Source organism: Pteropus alecto, unplaced genomic scaffold (assembly GCF_000325575.1).
Source record: "Pteropus alecto unplaced genomic scaffold, ASM32557v1 scaffold81, whole genome shotgun sequence".
Classification (NCBI taxonomy): domain Eukaryota; kingdom Metazoa; phylum Chordata; class Mammalia; order Chiroptera; family Pteropodidae; genus Pteropus; species Pteropus alecto.
In genome coordinates this window covers 9,930,352-9,953,471 of record NW_006433378.1, presented here as the reverse complement: position 1 = coordinate 9,953,471, position 23,120 = coordinate 9,930,352, and the positions used below count along the sequence as shown (strand labels likewise).

Below are 23,120 nucleotides of genomic sequence, written 5' to 3'. Positions count from 1 at the left end.
GTCGAATCATGCAAGCCGTGAAGTCCCCGTTAAGGATTTTGGAGTTTAATCTTTAGATAGTGCAAAGTCATTTAAGCATTTCGGTTCAGGAGAGTAATATTATCAGAATTATGGTTGCAGTTTTTCAAGATTGTCTAGCTGTCATGTCTAAGGCAGATTGAAAGGGAGGCAGAGAAGATGTGATGAGACCATAGGAGGATATGGTATAGTCCAAGATAGAGATGATGGTGGCTTAGACTAGAATGATGATGAAGGAGACAGAACAATAGGGATGGATTTGAGAAACATCCAGACATTGTAGTCAGTGAGACTTAGTAGTTTATTTGTAATTCGAGGTAACCTACGGATGATTTCAAGGATGTTTTTAGGTTTCTGAGGTGAGCACCTAGGTGATTGGTGTGGCCATTGATTGTGTTAGGTGGAGAAGGAAGATGAAGAGTTTAGTACAGGATTTCTAGAGGCAGAGGTGCCTGTGAGAGCTCTATCAGTAGTGACACGTATAAAGTACTAAAGCTTATAAGACATGTCCAGGCTGGATATAAATATAAGAGCTATTGATGTATGAATGGCCATTAAACCTGGAAAGTGAGTGAGAGCATCAATGCAGATTCAAGATAAAGAAAGAGTTCAATATTGAGAACTCGAGGAATTCAACATTTACTACTTAGGCCCAGAAGGCTTCAGCCACAAAAGAGCCTGCAAAGAGGGGAAAAGAAGGAAGATTAGAAGATTATCATATCACAGAAGGCAAAGGAAAAAAGTGTTTCCAGAAGTCATGGTATAAAAAAAGAGCTGAGAAGTCCAGTGAGAAGACTAGTGAAAAATGGCCATTGGGTTGAGCCTGGAGGCTGTTTTGGTGGAGCGGTGGGCCAGAAGCCAAATTGGAGTAGCGTGGAAAGGGAACAGGGTGTCAGGATATCAAAACAATTAGTGAAGACCGCTCTTGTTTAAATCAAGCTATGACAATGAGGGAAACATTTGAAACCAGGGAGAGTTGTTTATGTTGGCTCTTTATTTTTTAAGACTGACAAAACAAGAGTGAAAAGCTGTTGGAAAAGATATAGCTGAGCTGAAGAAGAAGGTTGAAGAGACAGGAAAAAGAGAAGTTGGATAACGTAAAAAGCCTAAGAATGTGGAATAAGCCCCCAGGAATAGACATTCTCTGTTGTCTCAGGAAGGAAGGAGGTGCGGACAGGTATAGATGCAGAAACCAGAGACAAAAGCATCTGCTAATGATGAGTAGGGAAGGGTAGGTGGAAGAGGTTTGAAAAAAATTGGAGAAGATATGAAATTGAGAAATGGAGTAAATTGCTGGAGACATGAGAGAGCAGTCAGATCAGATAACCTCCTAGGTTGAGTGACGCCAGTCTGCTCGGTTCTACAGCAGCATCCTTGTGTCTGCTGACAAAGTTCCTATCCAGCTTGGTCTAGAGCTGGGCTTAGTGGCAAGTCGCCATAGAGACTTGAGGAGAGGCTCGGAGGAATTTAAGATATTTTAAATAGTGATTAAAAATAACTTATCAAAATATTGAATTTATCATATCTACAATTCCATGAATTATTTTCATAAATAAAACACTCTCAAAACTCCAGCAGTATTTAACTGAAATCAACTACTTAAATATGGCAAAAAACAGATATGAGTTTTCCAGATGCCTTCACGATAACAAATTCTACTCAATGTTTGCGTGCTTCCCAGAAAAAAAACAGTTCAGATACGTTTGATCTCATTTTGCTTATTTACCAAAATACTCCATCAAAAGAATCATTTGATTGTAATAACAGTCAGAGTCCTATTTGACAAAGAGATGTTTGAAAAATTTTATTTTCAACCTTGTTTTTTTCTTCACTAGAAATAAGTATGATTTAATATTTAACATTCTAGTACATTTTTGAGAAATGCAAGGTTTTTGAATACCCTCCCTAACCACAAACAATCTGGCCTCATTACAAGAGAAAAAAAATGACAGATGAACAAGATATTTGAAGTTCGAATGAATCGTGTGAGTCCCAAGCCTGGCTGATTCCAGGTCTGGCTGTGACCCAGGCTCACGGCTAGGAATAGGACTCTGGATTTAGAATGTTACATTAGCGTAGGAGGGCACCTGCACCTAAAATATGTAAACATAATTCAGTTTATTGTATCACGCATGTGTGGCCGAATGCCACTAATGTACTCAGATATATGTGGAGCCATGCGGTCCCCTGGGGAGCAGAAGGGGAGCACAAGAAAGGGGAGCAAGAAGAAGAGAAGCAGAAGCAGAAGCAGAAGCAGAAGCGTGCTCCCCACAATAAAGTTGGTGCCTGCCATTTCATTCTCATGTCAGCCCCTCATGGATTCTTTCAACTGGATGTCTCACCACTGAAACCTTCCCTTCTCGATCAGCTCGGTGCAGACAAATCAGATTTTTTATTTTCATGCCCTCTATTCAGAAGATGCTACAATGGTGGTCTTTTACTAGATGTATGACCTCAGGAAGAGATTCGATTTTTGAAGCCTCAGTGACTTCATGTGTAAAACAAAAATAATAACAGTCGCCACCTCGTTATGTCACTGCGAGTATTAAATAAAATAGTCCTTGGAAAGTGGTGAGCACAGTACCTGGTACACTGCATGCTTTCAGTAAATAGTGGCCACTGTTAATGCTATTAAGATTTTTCAGCTTAATTTTTTAAATTATAAAAAATCATGTTTAAAAACTGGGTTGCATTTTACAAATTTAATAAAATAAGCATAATTCTTTGACAATATAAAAACAAAATAAAATCTATTAAAATAGCAAGGCCAGAGTTATAACAGTTCATGTTTCCTCTTCTAGGTATGGTTCAGTTCAGTTTAACGCAGAAGAATTTTTCAAACGACTACAATATGCCAGGGACCATGGTAGGTCCTGAAGGCTTTCCTCTTCATTTACTTTCACTGCGCTTTCCTGTGGCCTTCTGGCTGTATGTCAAGTCCTCTATGTGTGTTTCCACCTCAGGGCCTTTGCACATGCCTTTCCTTATGTCTAGAATACTCTTTATCATGAAATGGCATGCATTTATATGTTCATTTCCCAATTCTTTCCAAGAGAGTATACATTGTTTGAGATTAAGAACTTTGTTTTACTCACTGCTGTCATTCCCAGTGTCTAGCACATAGTTCAAAGGAATGAATAAACATTTTTTGAAATATTATCGACGTATATATGTATATGTATGTATACATATGCAATCCTTACTAATGTAACTACTCTAGTAGTATAGTTCAACTTTTAAGTGTTATTTTTTAAATTGTTATTATTTTATATATAGTTTTATCTTTAGTCATAGTCTAGTGTTTCAATCTTATATTTTCTCTCTTCTTTAGGTAATGAATGTATCTTGCGAAAATTGGGTAGCGGCAGAGGCTGCCCTGGAAAAATATTACCTCCCCATTTTTTATGGGACGGAGTTCATCGTGGGAGTCCTTGGGAATAGTGCTGTTGTTTTTGGCTACCTCTTCTGTCTGAAGAACTGGAATAGCAGTAACATTTATCTTTTTAACCTCTCTATCTCTGACTTGGCTTTTTTGTGTACCCTTCCCATGCTGATGATGAGTTATGCCTCTGGAAAACTGATTTATGAGGAGGTACTCTGCACCACCAACCGCTATGTGCTTCATGCCAACCTCTACACCAGCATTCTCTTCCTCACTTTTGTCAGCATTGATCGCTACCTGCTCATGAAGCATCCTTTTCGAGAACACCTTCTGCAAAAGAAAGAGTTTGCTGTTTTAATCTCTTTGGCCATTTGGGCTTTAGTGACCTTAGAGCTCCTGCCTATGCTGCTTTTTATAAATCCTGGTACAGCCGACAATGGCACCAAATGTAATGATTACGCGAGTTCTGGGAACCCCAAATTCAGCTTCATTTATAGCCTGTGTCTGACCTTCTTGGGATTTCTCGTTCCTCTTTTTGCGATGTGCTTCTTTTATTTCAAGATTGTTCTCTTCCTAAAGCAGAGGATGAGGCAGCTGGCTGCCTCTTTGCCCCTTGAAAAGCCTCTCAACTTAGTCATCTTGGCAGTTGTGATCTTCTCTGTGCTTTTCACTCCCTACCACGTCATGCGGAATGTAAGGATCGCCTCGCGCCTGGAGAGCTGGAAGCAGCCCCACTGCACTCAGGTCGCCATCAACTCCTTCTACATTGTGACTCGGCCTTTGGCCTTTCTGAACAGTGTCATCAACCCTGTCTTCTATTTCCTTATGGGAGATCACTTCAGGGAGATGTTGTTGAATAAACTGAGGCACCACTTTAAATTCCTTACATCGTTTAGAAGATGAGCTCATGGACTAATGTTTTTCTTCAGGGAAAAGTGAGGTGCACGTGAAACATTGTTTGACCCATGCAGTTCTAGGCTCGTTAGAGTTTGATAAACTCATAGACATAACTCAGAGCTAGTCACAGATGTGGCTCTGACTTAAAGACATGGTGTACCCAAAGTGCATGACAAAAAGAGGATGAGAAGAATTTATTGATCTGTTTATCTACGAATTGAAAGAAGCTGGACTAGCATGAATGTTTGGGCATGTAAATCCAAAATCCTAGGTATTGTAAAACCTTCTTAATCAGTGTAAAAGGAATGGAAGATAGATAAAGCAGCAAGTAATCTGCATTTAATCAATGGTCCGAGTGTAAAATGAAATTGTTTGGGCAACACTCTCTATGTTATTCTTATTCATACGATCCTATAACTTTATGTGAGACTCGAATAAGAAATTAGATACATTATTAAATATTGTTCTTAGAAGTTGTGCTCTTAAGCAAATTTAAAGTAAACAGTAACAATTATGAGCAAGAAAACAATATAACAACTTCAAGGATGTCTGTATATTTCTTTATATTGATCATAAATTGGAGTCAACTTTTAATTTATCAGACCTTTTGTTGTTGTACGGTTTATAGTGCGAATGATCATATTAAATAGAACCTAAAAAGATATTTCAACAAAGAGAAAGAAAGGTTTGAACTGGCTGTTAGGAAATTTAGATGTAAATGATGTTATCAAAATAATAAAGAGAGATACCAAGAACAGTTGCCAAAATATCAGAGTTATAAAACACATAGTGCCTATAAAGAATGCAAAGCAAGACGAAACAACACAAAAGTGAGGACATTATTTTTGTGATGATTGTGCCATCTGGCATTTAATTAGCACAATTTGATCATCAGTATATAGAAATGTATTAAAGTTTATTAGCCTTGCTGCTCTTGATTAAATAGTAAACTTTAAAATATATTAATATCATAAAACCAGCAAGTAAGAGGAAATAAAATGTTAATACCACAATTCGTTGGGTTAATTTTTTCTTTGGAGAGAAAATCGGGGTACCCTTCCCTCCCCGCAGCACTTACACTTTATTTTCTAAGCACTGGGATAATTTACAAGGACAACATCTGGAATGAGACTCCCTTTCATAGAACATTACATAATGCCATTGGAGGAAATGTTCTAAACAAAGTGCACTTCATGAAATTGTAGAATATTAGGAATATTTGTGTGTATATCAATATAGATCATCTCAGGAGAGTTAGACACCATTTCATGCCACACAACACATTGAGGGGAAAAATGGTGCTGCATTAGTCTTTAAAGTTACACAAATATCACATAATAATTCACTATTGCATGCAACAAAATTTGTCTATGCCATATGTCTATGTTCTTTTCCTTGATATCAGTAGCTATAAGGGGTAACATGAAGGATAAAGTAAACATCATAAGCACAGAGACATAAAATTCATTGGATTCACTGTTCTAAGATACTCTAGTAATATATTTTGATATTCCAAAAACCCAAATTGCTCTCAATGCTTTTACACTGCAAAAAACCAAAGAACCCACAAAGGATTTATTTTCTAACCTACTATTAGGTTTTAAAAATTTTTTATGCCCCGCTTTTATTATTAATACTTTTACAATTTTAATGTGATTTTATAACTGCCTGGTAAGAAACTGAAAACAGAATCTCCTGAATTTCCTCATCAGAATAGGCCACAAAAAGGGCTGTAGGAAAGAAGTATTTGCTTATTTCTGCAAATCTAGCAACATGTAATTTAATTGTAATTTGTATTTTATGAGTAATTTTTAATTCGTAAAGATGAAATTAAATTTGTCTGCCCCTACTCCAAAAAGTGGCAGGGTTGGAATCTTTCTAACAGTACAGTGAAATACTTTGTAAAACCATAAACTCTTACATATATCTTGTAACTGAAATGTTAAGCAATGTCATAGCAAATTTCTTAACTCTTCTTGCTCAAATTTGTTATGTGGTAACTTAATCCTTAACAGATGAAACAGACCTGCACTAAAATGATAAGAGCTATTTCATTTGCTTTTTGTACTAGGTGATTGTAAGACTTGCAAACACTAAATAATGAAAATCTTTTCTGGGTTTGAGGTTTTCAAAGAAAATAATGTTTCGTATCTTGTCTTTTAATTGTCTCTTTAGTGTCTGTCTTCAGAATTATTTCTAAACTGTTTGGTCCAATATTTTGCAATCTGGACTCACCTATTCTTTATACATTATCTCCTACCATTGTTGCCACAATCCATAACCTCCAGCCAAAAATTTCTACTTAATTTCATTATATTCAGAACTTTCTTCATTGTGTACACCTGGATGCTTACCCCTGTTCCATCATATTTTAAGGTCTATCAAACCTGTGACTCTTTTTTAAAGCGTTCTTTTATATCTTTTCCTCCTAAAATCTGAAAGTAAATCTATCTACCTCTGGGATTTCAGACTACTTTTATGCACTGTTTTTATAAAACACATTATTTTTTATCTTATAGTTGTTTAGATTCAAGTCAACTTTAAGGTCTGTGAATGGAAAAACGATATTTAGTTTTTTTTATTGCCCTCATAGCACCTAGCAAGGTACATTTTAAATGATTGTTTATTATGAATAAATGTCTTACAGAACAAATTTAAATTCAGTGTGCATTTTGAGTGTGCACAATCAGGCTATTTTTTTTGCCATCACCACTTTTACAAGTAATGCTATTTTATATAAAGAATAAAGTGTATGTGCACGAATATGTGTGTCAGTTGCCATTGCCCTGTCTCTTACATAGTCCTCTCACTTTTGAGCATAGTTTTAATGAATGCTTATAATCTGTGTTTGCTAGTTCCAAATCTAGGTCCTTGCGCAGGTGGTCTCCATTGATTGCCTTTTCTCTTAAGTATAGGTCATAATTTCCTGTTTCTTCATGTCTAATAAATTTGGATCGTATTCTGGATATCATGAATTATATGTGGCGGAGACTTTGTATTTTGTTTGTTCCATTGAAGCGTACTGATATTTTGTTTCACGGCTGAACTCAAACTCCAAATTCTGCAATCTCAGTTTAGTTATTTTAACTTAAACTGTGCTGATTAGAATCTACCCAGCACATCCATAGCTCAGAGGTCAGCTAAGAACTTGAGCAGAGTTTACACATAAGATGTGGGTTCACTTTCTGTAACTCTTCTCCAGGATCTCCCCCCTTCACTTTCAGTTTTCTGACTTCACTCTAAATTTATTTTTTGCTTTCTTATGCTAGATGGACTGCGAGTTCTTTTCTGGATTTTAGCAGCTCTGCAAGGCCTGACAAGGACCAGAAAGTGTGGTTCATTAGAAGTTGCTAGGCCATTACCAGAAGAAGAAACTTTTTCTCCCTTAGAAATAAATAATCTCTAGATAATATAACTTTATATCCTAAACAGCAATTTCCACTTAGCGGTTTCCAAAAATTCTTAAGGGCTTATTTAATCTTGATTATTTTTTGTCTCAGCTTCTGCATTTAGTCACGCTTTCTCCTTTTTTTCTCTGTACCATTATTGGTTTTAAACCTAGCCTCTGTAGTAATTTCCAACAAAAAGGCAGTTAAAAAAAAAAAACACACAAAAATTTTACTGAAGGCAAATATCATTCACTGCCAATTATCTTACCTTTTGCTGGCTCTCATTCCTCCCTCAGCCTAGGTCCCCACTCCCTGCTTCATAAAGGATAATTTTTCTCTACTTTGAGAATTTGACACCAAAAATATTTAAGTACCTCGGTGGTCTTACCGAAGGATTTTTTTAAACAAATGTAGGATTATTCAAAAAAATTTTTTTCCCTCAGATCTAAAGAAAATTTGAATTTCTCCATCTTACAAATTCACTTCTCGTTTTTTAAAATAATATTTAAAATATTTTCTTGGCCATTGTTATAAGAGGGGCACTATGTAGGGGAAAACCCTGTCCTCCTGGGAATTCTCCTCACCAAGCAATTCTCCATGATGCCAGCGGAGTATCCTACAATTTAACTCAACTCTGATACTATCTACCCAGAGAGAGAGTGAGATCCCACGAATTAAGAACTCAGTCTCATTCGACTGCCCCCATCCCACTTCAGACACCAGTCACAAGCAATAGGGCCCAAGGTTGTTGCCCACAACTTCTATCTGACTTGGCTACAAATTGGAGATTCCTGTGACCCCCTCCTCAGGTTTGATAAATTTGCTAGAGGAGATCACAGAACTCGGGCAAACATACTTACATTTACCAGGTTATTACAGAATATAAAAAAGGATACAGATGAACAGCCAGATGAAGAGATACACAGGGTGAGGTCTGGGAGGGACTTGAGTGCAGAAGCTCCTGTTACCCTGGATTTGGGGTGCGTCGTCCTTCTGGTGAGGATGCACTTACTACCTGGAATCTTTCTGAACCCCATACTTTTGGGATTTTTATGGAGGCTTCATCAAGTAGCAAGATCAATTATTGGTTCCAGTTTTGCTCCTCACCCTCTCCAGTAGTGAGTGGAGCTGAAAATGTCAATCTTTTAATCACGGTTTGGTCTTTCTGGTGTCCAGATGCCTTCCAGGAGCCCACACAGAGTCGCCTCAGTAGAACAAAAGATGCTCCTAGTGCTCTTATTGTTTAGGAGTTTACAAAGGTTTTAGGAGCTCTGTGTCAGGTTATGAGGTCAAAGACACACACACACACACACATATACACATATATATGTATATTTATATATATACTTTCTATTTCTCTTATTAGGGAAGGTAGTAGGATAAGGCATACTAAACACAAGAGAGAATTGAAGTGTTTGTGCCACTTTAGTAAAAAAAAATATATATATATGTAATATATATAAAATAAAAATTATATATGTATCTATTATCCCCCCTGCTAAGATGGTAACTTTGAGCCCAGCATAGTTCCTTCTCACTTCTTTCTAGTACCTCTCTTCTGTCAAGTGTTATCAACATGTCATATATTCAGTCAGCCAATTAGGAATAAGAGCTATTAACTATAAGTATTGAATATGTCAGAATACAAAACATTTACAAATGTACAGTTATATAATAATAAGTATTTTTTCCTTAGACCTGTATATCATCATGCAAAAGAAATTTTTTCTTTTTGTTCCTATAACAATGTAGAAGAAGCCTTAGGTTTCTCAGTTGTCATATTTCTGGCAACATTTATATGTTAATGGTGGGAAAATCCCACTTTGGTTTTGAGTTCAAGTTCACTTTCCAACCCAGGCTTATCAGTATCAAGTGCTTTGATCTCCATATGTTAGGGAGTCCTGTTGGAATATTCTATATGGCAGAATCCTAGAGAGAAAGAAATAAGACTGGTCAAGATTCACGGACCAAATCTCATCCTAAACAATCAACACTAATAATAATAGCAAACACTTAGGTAGCACTTAAAATGTGCCAGGCACAGTTGCTCAAACATATTATATATTTTAACTCATTCAACCTTCACGAAACCCCTAGAAGGTTACAGATGAAGAAATCAAGGCATGGGAAGTTTAATGGCTTGCCCAAGGTCATAAAGCCAGTAAGTGGTAGAAGCTGAGTTTTATAATAGGCTCTTGAGTCACAGTCACATTTTATTTACACATAAAGGATGTTGCATTTATTTATACTCTTGAATTTAATCATGTAGTATGGAATCCATAGATTATGCTTTAGGAAGCACAACCAATTTGAGAATATGTAATGTGTCAGAATGAAAATATCTTAAATAATGACTGGGTGTATAATGTTTATGGGAAGCTGACTTCTTTAGTAACGCAATATTAAGAGTTATGACCCAGAACCTTGTGAATATGTTTTAGTGAGATTCCCAGACGGAATCAATGAATCATGTTCATATTTTGTCTAAAAGCTAATAATACAAAGAATATTTTATTTAAAAAGTTACTCTTTGGTAATTTTCTATTATAGTAACAATATATTCACATATAAAATTTGCTCTTATTCTATAAATATATAATTAAATTTATTAACTCTAACTGTAAATATATTAATTTGTCTTGATATTTAAACATCGTAAATTATAAACCTTTTCATGTCACATTCTAAAAGCTAATAATACAAAGAATATTTTATTTAAAAAGTTACTCTTTGGTAATTTTCTATTATAGTAACAATATATTCACATATAAAATTTGCTCTTATTCTATAAATATATAATTAAATTTATTAACTCTAACTGTAAATATATTAATTTGTCTTCATATTTAAACATCATAAATTATAAACCTTTTCATGTCACACTTAAATCTATGTAGACCAATATATAAAACATATAAAATATATACTGAAGTGTATATATGTACATAAAGAAAAAGAATAAGGAATGTGCTGTATAAAATTATTAGCTTTGTCTTGGTAACTCATTAGATCTTTCCAAGATCCTGGTCATATTGATTGTATTATTGTCTCCAATGTACTGTCAAAGAAACAGACTTTAAGAAATTAAGCAATGGAGCTCTCAAGGCAAGTGTCAGAGTTAGCTTTGAAATTTAGATCTGGCTCCCAAGAAACACAAACTCTTATATGATAATCCCTTTTGAAATGAAGTCCAAGTCATCACCCAAAATTTTAATCCACTAAAATATAAGCAAGAAAGCTGTTTACAAACCACTGTGGAGCATAATTTTCCATGAGTAAACACTGCTATAGAGAGGGGAGATTTTAAATTTTTTTCTCCTAAAAATGTAGTTTTCTTCATTTTTAAGACTACAAAGAGTTTGTTAATTTAATGAAAGCTAATTTCAGAGCTTTTTATCCAGATATACTAAGTTCAACTACACAAAAGTGCGTATTTTAAAAGTTTGCATTCAAGTTAATTTGTGATAACTTTAAAATTATTATCATGGGGAAAAGGGCAAGGAGAATTCACTCCTAGACTTAATAACAGTTGCTAAAACAGTTAATTTGCATTTATTACATTGTACTCACTTCATTTTTCAATGGATAAAAAACTAAGTAATACGTATTTTGGTGAGTTAGAAAATTGGCAAATTCTGCAAGACTTATAACTTATACATAAGAAATAATTCCTCAACTTTAGCGTCAATCGTGTCCACAGCCAGGGTGAAGACTTGTGCTTGGTGAACTATGGGGCAAGGCAGCGTGCATTTTGTGTGCCTGAAGGGCTCTATAGAAGGACTCATCATCAGTGAAAATGGGCAAATTCAGCCAATTCTCATTCAGAACAAGGCCTTAGACACAGGAAATGGCTGATTCTGAGTACAGTACAATGTGGGTCACTTAGACTTTTCTTCTGGCCCAAGTTCCACAGATTCATGTCTGAGCCCTGTGGAGAAGAGATGTTAGTTCAGGAAGCATTGTTTCATCATAACCCCGATAAAACTCTGGGGCTCAAGCAGCCTAGCTTTGTGAGCAACACGCCTACCCCACCCCTACATTACCCTAAACTCCCATAAAGAAGAAAGAGTCTCTCACACTTAACCTTGGAATATCAAGCTATTTTGAAACTCGAATGATGTAATATGCATTGACAATGGTGGCAGTTCCCATTGGAACTTATGATGCCAGATCTAAGCAAGGTGCCCTCAGGAGCAAGGTGTTAGTCAGATCTGTTATGTTCAGCAATCTCAGCAGAATCGCCTGAAAACGAATCTGCAGCAGCAGAAGAAAAGGGAGCATGAGCATATTTATGAGCATAAATGAGACAGATCCCAGTGCCTTTATGTAAATTCACACCTGGGCTAGATTTTAGACATGCTGAGTAGGTGGAGCATAAGCAAGAAAAAACATTGGTTTTCTATGATTCTATTTGTGCTCCCAGATTGGTGGGCCTAGAAAAAAAATCTTGACATACATATATAAATTTGCTATATAGAGAGATAAATATATACATAGTTAATACACTTAACAAGAAAGCTCACTAAACCAATCATGCAGTTGTTCCTATCTTATATTTTCTTTTTTTAATAATTAAAAAAAATTAATTACAGTTGACAGGTGTTTTAGTTTCAGGTGTATGGCATAATCACTAGACAGTTTTATAACTTATAAAGCTATCACTCCAATAAGTCTAGTACCCATGTGACACCATACATAGTCATTACAATATTATTGATTTTATTCCCTGTGCTGTACTCATTAAACTTTGTTTATAACAAGAGATTGATGAGACTTAAAATAAATTGAGATGTGCTTTGGGTTCGAAACGCATTCAAAATAAAAAGTCATATTATGTAAACTAGTAAAATTATGTAGCAGCTTGCCACTTCTATAACAAGTATACTTATTTAACAAATATTCATTGGAAGCTCAGTGTTTCCCCAAAAAAACTTTATCATTTGTTAAGCTGTGAAAAACAAATAGATCCTTCCTTCAATTAGCTAATAGACTTATAGAGAAAACAGATGTGTGAATAGACACACATAAAGTGGTCAGGGCAAAAATTAGAGATCTACCCAAATTGTTAAAATTGCATGGAAGAGATATCATAATTCTGTCTCAGTAGATTAGGGAATGATTTGGAGGTGACGCTAGTCCTGCTGAGGGCTGGATTGCGGGTAAGCAGAGCAACAAAGCATGAAGCTGAGGAATAAAGGCACATGCCTGTACAATAGATGTTTGCAGGCAAACCCAATGAGGGATCGATTCTCATCTAGGAGTGCATTCTCACTGAGATGATCAGTGTCTCTCTGGTGGTAGAGAAATCATACACACAGGCAGTGCTGTTTAGCTTGCAATACAGTAAACATGGAACCATTCAAGAGTTTTCAAACTAGGATTTTTCAAAAAAGTTTTATTTTAGGGAGGCTTAAACAAAGACAGAAAAAAAATTTACTAAACAGTTAAAGCGCTAATTTTACATACTTTGCCCTGTTCTCTTTCTTTCACTGCTTGGCCTGCTCTGAAACTTTTATTTCAACCACTTCTTAAATATTGATATTCTCAGCTCCCTCCTCTTTTTCGTTCTTTCCCCCCAAGAAAATGATATTCTCATCCATTTATTTATGTCTTATCTCTGAGCTTAAATCGATACCTATGCTACCAATACAGGAAAGGGTGATTTTATCTTCAAATCTGGTTTCAAGATTTTACAGATATCTTGTTCTATAAAGAGAAATATTTTAGAAATATTAACATCATGTCAATTATAGCATCATAATTAAGTAAATGAGATCAAATGAATGTCACACTTTAGCTGTTTACAGCAATTGCTCTCAAGGTACATGAAAAAGAGGCTTGAGGTCAATATCATCTGCAAATATCTCAAACTCTTTTTTTCAAATTCCTGAATATTTTCATGCTCCTTCTGGTGAAGGAATCACTTTGAATGTCTGTTCATTTCAAAAGACCTCCAAACATTAAATGCCAAAATATAAAAATATTTATCTCATTATCAATTATAGCAAGCAACCTTATTTCGTAAATACACTTCCCTTTGTAAAATTTTCAGACAAAATATTTAGTATATAACATATTCATAATTTTTAAAATTTATCTGCATAGGTGCAATTATTAGTAAAACATTTCTTCAAAGTAATTTCTAATCATTATTATTAATTATTGTTTATAATTGCTTACAAGAAGGAAGATATTTGTTTTGGTCTTGCAACTAACTACTCAGAGCTTTAGCATCAATGAATAAGTCTCATAGTTAAGAATAATTATTAGGAAATCCTGTGATTTAGACAGTTTTTAAATATTTAACACTATTGTAAAATTATTCTCATGTAAATAAATACCTCATTTCTATCCCAGATTTCCCTTCTTCCCAGATCTCCCCATTTCCCCAAGATGTAGCTATTGTTCTCAAATTGATCCATCATACATTCTGTGTGTAATCATTTGCAGTTTAGGGGTTCTCCTGTCTTCAGATCTATCAGACACCTCATTGCTTCTATCTACTTCCTCCCACTTCAGAATTGTCATAATTTTCCCAGTTATATTTTGAAGTTTGTGGGCATACTTTGTTCTTAGATTAGTAGCAGATTTTCACATGGAATTTTGATTTTATTTTCCTAGTTTTTCTATTTGTTTTCATGGAAGCAAATTGCTGACATGATACCATTCTTGTTATCATGAATGTTAATCAACTCATACCACAGATGAAGGGAAGGTAGGTTAGCACAGAAGAGGATTTAAAAGAAAATCAGAGAGGCTTGGATTACAACCTTAGTTTTGCCACTTACGAGAGTTATGTGAACTTGCACTAGTTTTTTAGCACTCAATTTGCTCTTCTACAAAATGGTGATAAAAATGGCCTTTTGCCTGATAGTATTTTTATAATGAGACAGTGCATGACATATCTAATGCACTTAACACAGTGAGCAATATATAATAAGCATTCTGCAAGCTTCACCACTTTTATTATTTATGTGATTTCAAATGTCTCTGTGAGAGTCCTAAAATCTGATTAGACCGCATCTAAGAATAGTACGGAAATCAGAAAGTATTTATTTCACTCTCTCACAAGTTGATACATTGAACACTTTCATGAAAGAAGTTCCAATGCACTGTACTCTGGAAACTAATAATAAAATAAAATAAAATGTATATATAAAAAAAGAAATAAAAGAAAGCCCAGAATAGCAAGAGAAACAATCTATGTAAAACAATAATTATAGCTATTATTATTGAGCACCTATGTTGTATCTGGTGTTCTACGTATGTTCATATGTGTATTCCCTAATGTAACCTTTAAAGTTACGTATTACTGCTCCCATCTCCATGAAGCAGTGTCAGAGGAATCTAAGAAACTGCCCGAGTTAAGCACATAGACATATGACGTCCACTCAATCTGATTCCAAAGGACTCGCTGCTGCTCTTATATGAGTAACAGTGGAAGGAACTTAGCTTCAAGAAAAGAGAAATTCAGCCTGACATTGGGAAGAGGAGTAGATATGGATGCTACTTACAAATATTCAAATAATTTTTATAAGGAGGAAGAATTAGATTTAGTCTGTGATGCTTTACAAGGCAGAACTTTTCCAGTAATTAGAAGTGAATAGAGGTGATGCTCGATTTCAGACAAGAATAAACTTTCTTTCCTCTGACTGTCTGAAAATTGGATGAACTGCCTTGAGAAATAATGGATTCCCCTCACGGGCTATGCTTCTTGTTGTTTGAGGTGCTGTTAGGTCTTAGATGGGCTGAGATGAACTCTGCATTCTCTTCTACCTGGAGATTCTATTACTGTAGGCAGTGCTCCAAGCATGGAGTCCTAGGAAAAAAAAAAAAAATCCTAACCTTCAGACACCTGATGAACAGTTATAGAAAGAAAGGGAAAAAGCATCCTCTCATTGTGCTAAAAGCACACTTTAATATGTTCAAATTGGCACTGATGTGCTACTCATATTCCTTTACACCATTTAAAATTATACAGATGGAATATCAGCTAATATTTAGAGTGCTTACTATTTACTGGATAATGGTTCTAATAGCTTCCTATGTATGAAATCATTGGATTCCCCTAACAAATTCACATGGCAGATATTATTATTTTCATATTACAGATGAGGATATCAGGACACGTCAGGGTAAACATACTGCCAAGGGTTATAGAGTTAGTAAATGAGGAAGAAAGGATATGAATCTAAATAGTCTGACTCTCGAATCCACACTCCTACCGTGCAATGCAGGTGATGATGATAATAATAGAGTTAACATTAGCTATCAAGAGCCAAATGTTTTCTGTTTGTAAAGCTAAATTCTATACTACATTCATAATACTCATTATCTTCTTTAATTTTATTCACAACCCTAGCAAATATAGCTGAGGAGACCAAGTCACAGTACAGTTATGTATCTTGTCTCCACAAATGGTAAATAGATGTGGATTTGAGCCCAGGTATGTGTAATTATAAAATCCCTGTCCTTATGTACAGTGCTCTCCATATAATTTTATGCAGCTGTGGTCTACCTGCCCCATGTCATTATTTTCCTTTGTTGTGGTCCAACTCTATTTTGCTTTCTTTCTTCTAGAAAAATTTGTCTCAGGTGTTCATTTATGCTTGTGTAATGAACCTGCAGCCTCTAGGCAAACCAGTACAAGTGGACTTAAAAGGTGACTCTACCTCTTGAGATCACTTACCACACTGCTCAAGTTCTTCTTAAAGCAAATTTGGACCAGTTACATGTGGCATTACCTTTCACAGAGAGTTATTTGCATTTATTAGAGTTCAAAACTCTAACCTGATAGGAAAGCAAAGATGGCATGAGAGTTTAGTTACAAGTTAATTTCTTATTTTATTTTCCCAACATCACAAAATTTATATAACAGGTTAACATTTAAACAATTTATTATATATAAACTAGCTCTAACTGGAAAATACCTCTTCGCTGCTACCTTAGTAAGACTTGATCATAATTATTAAATTTATCCAGTCATTTGTTCTTCTCGTCTTCCTTCAGTACTCTGTTTTTAATAGCCAGTACTTAGTCAAGTTAATTTAAAAGTTTACTGTCCAGATGTTGCATTTCACAAAAAATAGTAAAAAAAAAAAAAAAAAAAAATAGAGTTCTCATATTTCTCTTTTAGTGTAATGCCAAGGGCCAAGGTACTGATGACTCTTTGCAGAATGAAGATAAGGGCTGGGACAACCATTACCACTATATTTGCGATGCTAAGTGCATAAAGAATACTGCCGATAAGGCTTTCTGTTTTACCTTTTAATATTTGTCTTTTATCAAAGGAAAATGATGTTGAGTAATAATCTATTTTCCACAAAATCTTTTTTCCTGATTTTCTTCACTACATTAACTCTTCAAGGTTATGACTAATGACTTTCTCATGACCTTGGATTTCCTGGACTTGTTTACTCAGAGCAATTAAACAAGTCAGTTCTACACATATCTTAGAATCTTAATAATTAAAACTGTCTCAATTGACAGTGCCAGAAATTATTTGTATTCCTTAAGATTTTTTAAGGAATACAAATAAAATTTGAATTATATGATGTTTTAATGACAGATTTCCTTGAAAATACCTTATTCCAATATTAAAATTAATTTGCGTTCTTTGAAAACAAACAGACTGGCACAGGCAGCAGTGTATTATATCAGATGAGGATAAGAAATTGCCTCAGTATTTATAATTTATCTTAAATAACACACACACACTTTTGTAAAAATTAAAAATTGTTCTATTTATTTTTCTTAGTTTATGTATCATATATCTTAATTTCTACATCATTTCATAAGTCCAAACTAAATCAAAATTTTTTACATACATTAAAGACGCTAGTTTTAGATACCACACCAAGAGAATAGCTAACAGTAAATCACAGACATGGATAGAGCTCAGATTCAAGACATTAGGAGCTAAGTCACATTATTTAAGGAAAGCTGAGAGTCAGGGGAACCTAGAAAAGGTCAAAAACCAAAGGCAGGCACTTGATTATGAGTCAGGGAGTACTGTCACCTCCGTAAGCACCCCAGTGATCCGAGAACAGGAAGAGATCAGGCAGCTCATATATGTAAGGTCAGAGGGCTTTTACCTGAAATCCTGGTTGGGTCAGGTATACCTACTCAGTCAGGTGCAAGTGATTAAACCTCACTCAGCCTCATATTCTTCATATTAAATAGGGATAATAAAACATCTTTGCAGGTCATTGTGAAAATTAAGTGAGTAAATAAGTTTCAAGTGTTTGATACAACCTGAAACTTAACAATGGTTATTTTCTCTTGCCAAGATAAAAACAGAAGGAAAAAAAAATGAGTTCTAATTGGGATAATAACTTACACTCAGCAAATTGGTGTAAGAGTGGAGAGTTTGCAGTCTCTAAATTATTCACAACTCCTTTTGCTCAACTCAAACAACTGAGTTGCTCGAAGTAGCTTGTGTTCTCTAGGAGAATTCTTGGTGAATGGTGGTACCTGTGGAGGGAATGGATATTTAAAGAGTATGGCCTGTCTGTTCCACACATGATTTTTACTAGCTGATTGACTACTCACAGCTCCACGAAGTAATGCTATTATGTCAAAAGCGAGGTTCTACGAGTAACCGACATGTTCAAAGTCAAGTTAAAAGCAGAGCTGGAATTGAAAGAGTTGTTCTCAAGACATGTTACACTACCTCTGGCATGGATAAATGTAAACTATGATTTATTTTTATAAATTCATAGATGCACAAAATTTTAGAAACGAAAGCTACAGTAATAATCACTGCATCCCAAAAACAATAACAATGAAGGTAGGGTTGGAAAAAAAAAAACGTCCTGTCACAAGATGTTCTGGTCATAAATTCCTGACTGGGAAGGTCGTGATGGGCAGTCACATCTGGGCCTCTAAACGTCTTTAGTGAAAGGCTTTAAGCCAGCCCTGCCTATTGTTCTTGTGCCTCTAGGTTAACACACTTTTGAAACACCAGAATTAATACCCCTTAAAGGGGGTATTAACCCTCAAGAGAGCACATAATCTTGTTACCTATCTTGTAATCCAACCCCACTCTGCTTTCTCCAATCTTTCTTGCAGCCCCTCCTTAATTTCAAATGTATGAAAAAGCTGCAAAACTGTTATTCCAAAGCATTTGAGACTTTGCTCCCTGGCATATGTCATCAGTTTGGCTCAGTTAAACTGTTCTAAAAATTCTTTGCAGGTTTGGATGCTTTTTATGTTGACAAACATAACATGTTTGATTAAAACATGAGTTCTTACTTTAACAAATAAAATATAAATAACTGAACATTGTTTAAGATTTAAAATAACTAAAAAACCTAAATATCTTCTAATTTGCAAATGAATTAAGACTCTCTGCCATAACTAAAGCCATGTCTTCTCTTTTGTCCCTGTCTTGATCAACTTCTGTGTTAATTCAGTTATCACGATTTTTGGCTTTAAACAGAACTGAGTCAGAAAGGGGTAATGGCTTTGCTGGTGACTCCAGCAAAGGGGACGTCTGTGACTCCACATACCTACCCACTTGACCAGGAGCAAAGCCTCTGCAGCAGTCTTGACTTTCTCTAAGAGACAGAAACTTAGTGTTTCAGCCCCGGCCCTAAGCCTAGCCCCAGCTCCAGCCTTAACTCTATACGCAGGTCTAGTCTAGAAGTAGACACAATCCCAAACCCAAGTCAAGGATTAGGCCTTGTCCCAGTCCCAGTTTCTGCCACAACCCCAAGTCCAGCTCAAGCACCAGGTCCAAGCCCAGGCCCAGGGTCCGCAGCCTGGCTCCCAAGACCTAGTCTCTTTCCTTTGCTCTGTTTCCTTAGGATTCACATCTATGCTAAGGCAAACACTTAAAAAAAAAATAAAAAAAAATGGAATAGTATAAAGTAGGGGTGAAGTTGATTACTTATGTTTATTATTTTTTTTAATCTAATGAAAATAAGGCAAATTTTTAATTTTGGTAAATTTTGGAGGAAGATATACTGGTGTTTTTTTTTTCTTTCTTTGTATTTTTTTTTCTACATTCTTCCAGAATTTGTTTCTTCAAAGCATTCCCATGACTTAACAAAATTTTGTGGATAATTGAAGGATTTTTTACCTCCCTCTACTGGAGGTCACTATGTATTTATGTAGAAAAATTATGAGATTTTTCTGTTTCTTTTGGGTAAATATCAATTCGAGATTATTTCTTTTGGGTAAATATCAATTCGAGATTATTTTCATGCCCTGCTCCTTTTCCTCTAGGGGATGACATAAATTACTTTTTGGAAGGGATTCAGCACACATTGGTGTATGTTGAAAGGCAGATGTTACTACTTCTTTTCCTCACTTTCTTTCAGTCCTATGCTGAGGTCACTGCTATATGTTCGTCAGCCTCTAGCCCACTTATACCCACTGCCAGAGCATCTACATCACCTCTACTTTCCCTTTGTCTTGTCTAAAGTCACTTTTCATCCGGCTTATTCCTCCTGTATAGCCTGTCTAAAGAATACGGAAAACTCTTGAAAACTCATCTTTGCTTGTCGGAAATTATGAGATGTGGGATAGGGTATCTGTGGCTATCTCTGATGAAACATCTCTGATTCTATTCTATTGCTAGACGATGGCGATTTTGGATAGGAACATGTACATTGAAAGGACTTATCTTTGAGGCTTGCTCTCCCTCAGGCTTCAGAGAAAACTTGTCTCCTCTGTTCCAAGATCCTTACCAAATTTATCTGCAGTTTGCATTACCCCATCCAGAGTTTGGCTGGGCTGAGGTTAGGGCACAACATGCCATCTAGGCCACCCTCTGTTTCCAAGCTCTAGCCCCTTGCCCTCAGATAAACTCTTCCCTTTAACTTATCAACTTCATCTCCTTTTGTGTGGGAAAGTACTCTTATCTCAGCATGCATTTTTTCCCCCAGCTTTATCCTCAAGACTCTCTGTTCAGCAGTCTCCAGAGGCTTAGCCTTTTGTAGCTCAAAAATCCTTTGTGATTCAGAAAGCTTGGCTCTTATAAGGCTTGGCTTTCAAAATGTCTGGTTCATAGGAGTTTTAACAACTCTCTTTAGGAACTCAATTATTTCCTCTTTCTCAGCTGCACATGCCCTCCCCCAAGAGGATGAAAGCCATTTACTTGAAGGGTGGGAACTGGGGCAGAAACCAGAAGTGTAGAAGGAAAAAAACAACAACAATGAAAAAAACACATTATTTTTCTGAAGTGTATCCCACAACAAGAGGAATAAAATAGAGTATCAGGCACATGGTGACTGCTTAAAAAATATTAGTTTCACCTATTCCCTACTTTTTCCTCAAATTACTAAATAAGACATCTGCATTATTCCCAAGATCTCGAATACTTATAGTAAGAGTCAAATGTCCATCTCTTTCTTATAGAACATTCTCCCAGAAAAATGGGAATACTTTTTTCTACTAGATGGCCGTATATTCTAATCACAACTCCTAAGTTTACATAAAGAAATTAAAAGCAATATCAATGCAGGAAAAGGAAAAACATCAATGTGTATTCTAAATTCTACAACTAAAAAATCACAGTAATTTCGAGTCCTACCACGCCCCACAGTTTGTACAGCTACTTGCTACAAAGGCCATTGCATGTGAATAATATGGTCTCTTTTGAGATGTGATCTGCTTTCTTCTCTCTGCCAACATCACATATTTATCAGTTTTTACTACTCTTGTCTATAGCATTCTAAACCAGGTATGTAGGTGTGGCTATGTGTCTCCTACAGTGCTACTCACTCCCAGTCATTGTCCAGAATAATAAAACCTGTTTCTTGGTATATATCTGTTAAGGTAAAAGCTAAGTTGCGATCATAAATGGTCTAAGCAATATTGTGTTTTAAAGAAGTTTACTTTTCTCTCAAGTGACAGGCAGGAAACGGGCATGACAACACTGGTAGATGACTTTACTCCAGAGTTCCTTCAGGAACACAGGTTCCTACTATCTCATTCCTGTGCATACCCTGCAACTGTATTCATATCTAGATGGCCAATGTCATTCACCCCTCCACATTCACCCATGTTATAATTTGCAGGGGAAATAAAAGGAGAGTCCGAAGGTCTTCAAGGACACAAAGCGTTCATCGCTTCCACTCCTTTTCATTGGCTAGAATTTAGTCCCATCTTCAACCTTAGCTATAAGAGATGAGAAATATAGTCTCTACTTGGTAGCCAAAAGGATCCAGCTAAAACTCAGGATGTTCTATTATTAAAATAAATAAAGAAAAAATTGTTATAGTGAGACAAATAGTACCTCTGACAAAAGTTGTTGGAATTAGCAACTGAAGCCCAGAGATTTTTTTTCCTGCTCCAGTCAGCAAGAAAAAAGGCTTTGGTCAGGAGGAATTCTAGCTCAAGAGAGAAAGGGCTGACCCTACCACCTCCAGGGGACTCTGGAGCAGGTATTCCAAACCCTAGACCGGTGGTCCTCAAACTTGGTTGATTATGAGGACCACCTGGGGAGATTTTTTTAAATCAGAAACTCTGATTCATGTAATCTCTTCTTTTTAAAAGCTCCCTGGGTGATTTAATATTTTGCCAGGGTTGAGAACCTCTGTCTTAATCAAAACATCTCCACTGAGTTCTACTAATTTCAGTAAGCATTATACATTGATACTGGCTTATCTGACTTATAATATTATTATTATTATTTTAAATAAGTAATCAGAGAAAGAACACTCTGGCATTTGCTAGTCTGCAGCTAACAGCTAAATCTCCAAAGTCATAAACTAGACTTTTAGCCAGTGAGCTACATGGTTAAGTATAAAGTGTATATATTTGGAGAGTCTTTCCAAGAACAGACTGGTAACAATACATTCATTCCTCAATTGAGTTCTTACTTATTGTAAACTAGATGGGATAATATCAACAGGTTAGCTAGCCACAAGAGTATGATTTAATCACCGGTTACTGCACAGATTTCAGCCAGAGAATGTGTAACAGTGATCTGTGAGGCAGTGATCATGCTCAGATCACTGAAACCTTCCATCTGGGGTATAAGTTGAATGGGCTTCTCAAAGCTGGAGTGGGCAGAGACATGACTGATAATCTGGAGCTTCCACCTGAGATTATACCAGCAGCAGCTAAGGATTACATAATTTTAAGTCTAGTCTCTCTCTAGGTAGAAAGGAAAGACTGAAAAATGGACTGTTTGGGAATATTTGGAGGTATAGATGAGAGTGGAGTGAGCTATGCAAACACTCTTGACAGGGTAGATCTATATCTTTCCTAAAAGTATGAGAATGCTATTCTGAGAATGGGAGAAATTATCATTACTTAATGGCATATGATATTGTGCACTAAAGCCCAATGCGTGGGCAATGGAAGCAGTTGGTATGGTGTCAGGAATACTGTTTTCTCTTGCTGAGAGTGATATGTGATGACTTCAGTGTTCTAGGTAGGAAACATTCCAGAGCCAATGAGAAGACATACTTTGGCTCCACCAT

General features: G+C 35.9%; 1 protein-coding gene across 1 annotated transcript; it reads left to right on the top strand.

Moving 5' to 3' along the window:
* Positions 1-3,352: 3,352 nt before the first annotated feature.
* Positions 3,353-4,303, top strand: SUCNR1 (succinate receptor 1). Its single transcript, XM_015586504.1, has one exon. It carries the CDS (start codon positions 3,353-3,355, stop codon positions 4,301-4,303), a length of 951 nt encoding a protein of 316 aa, XP_015441990.1.
* The last annotated feature ends 18,817 nt before the right edge of the window (positions 4,304-23,120 follow it).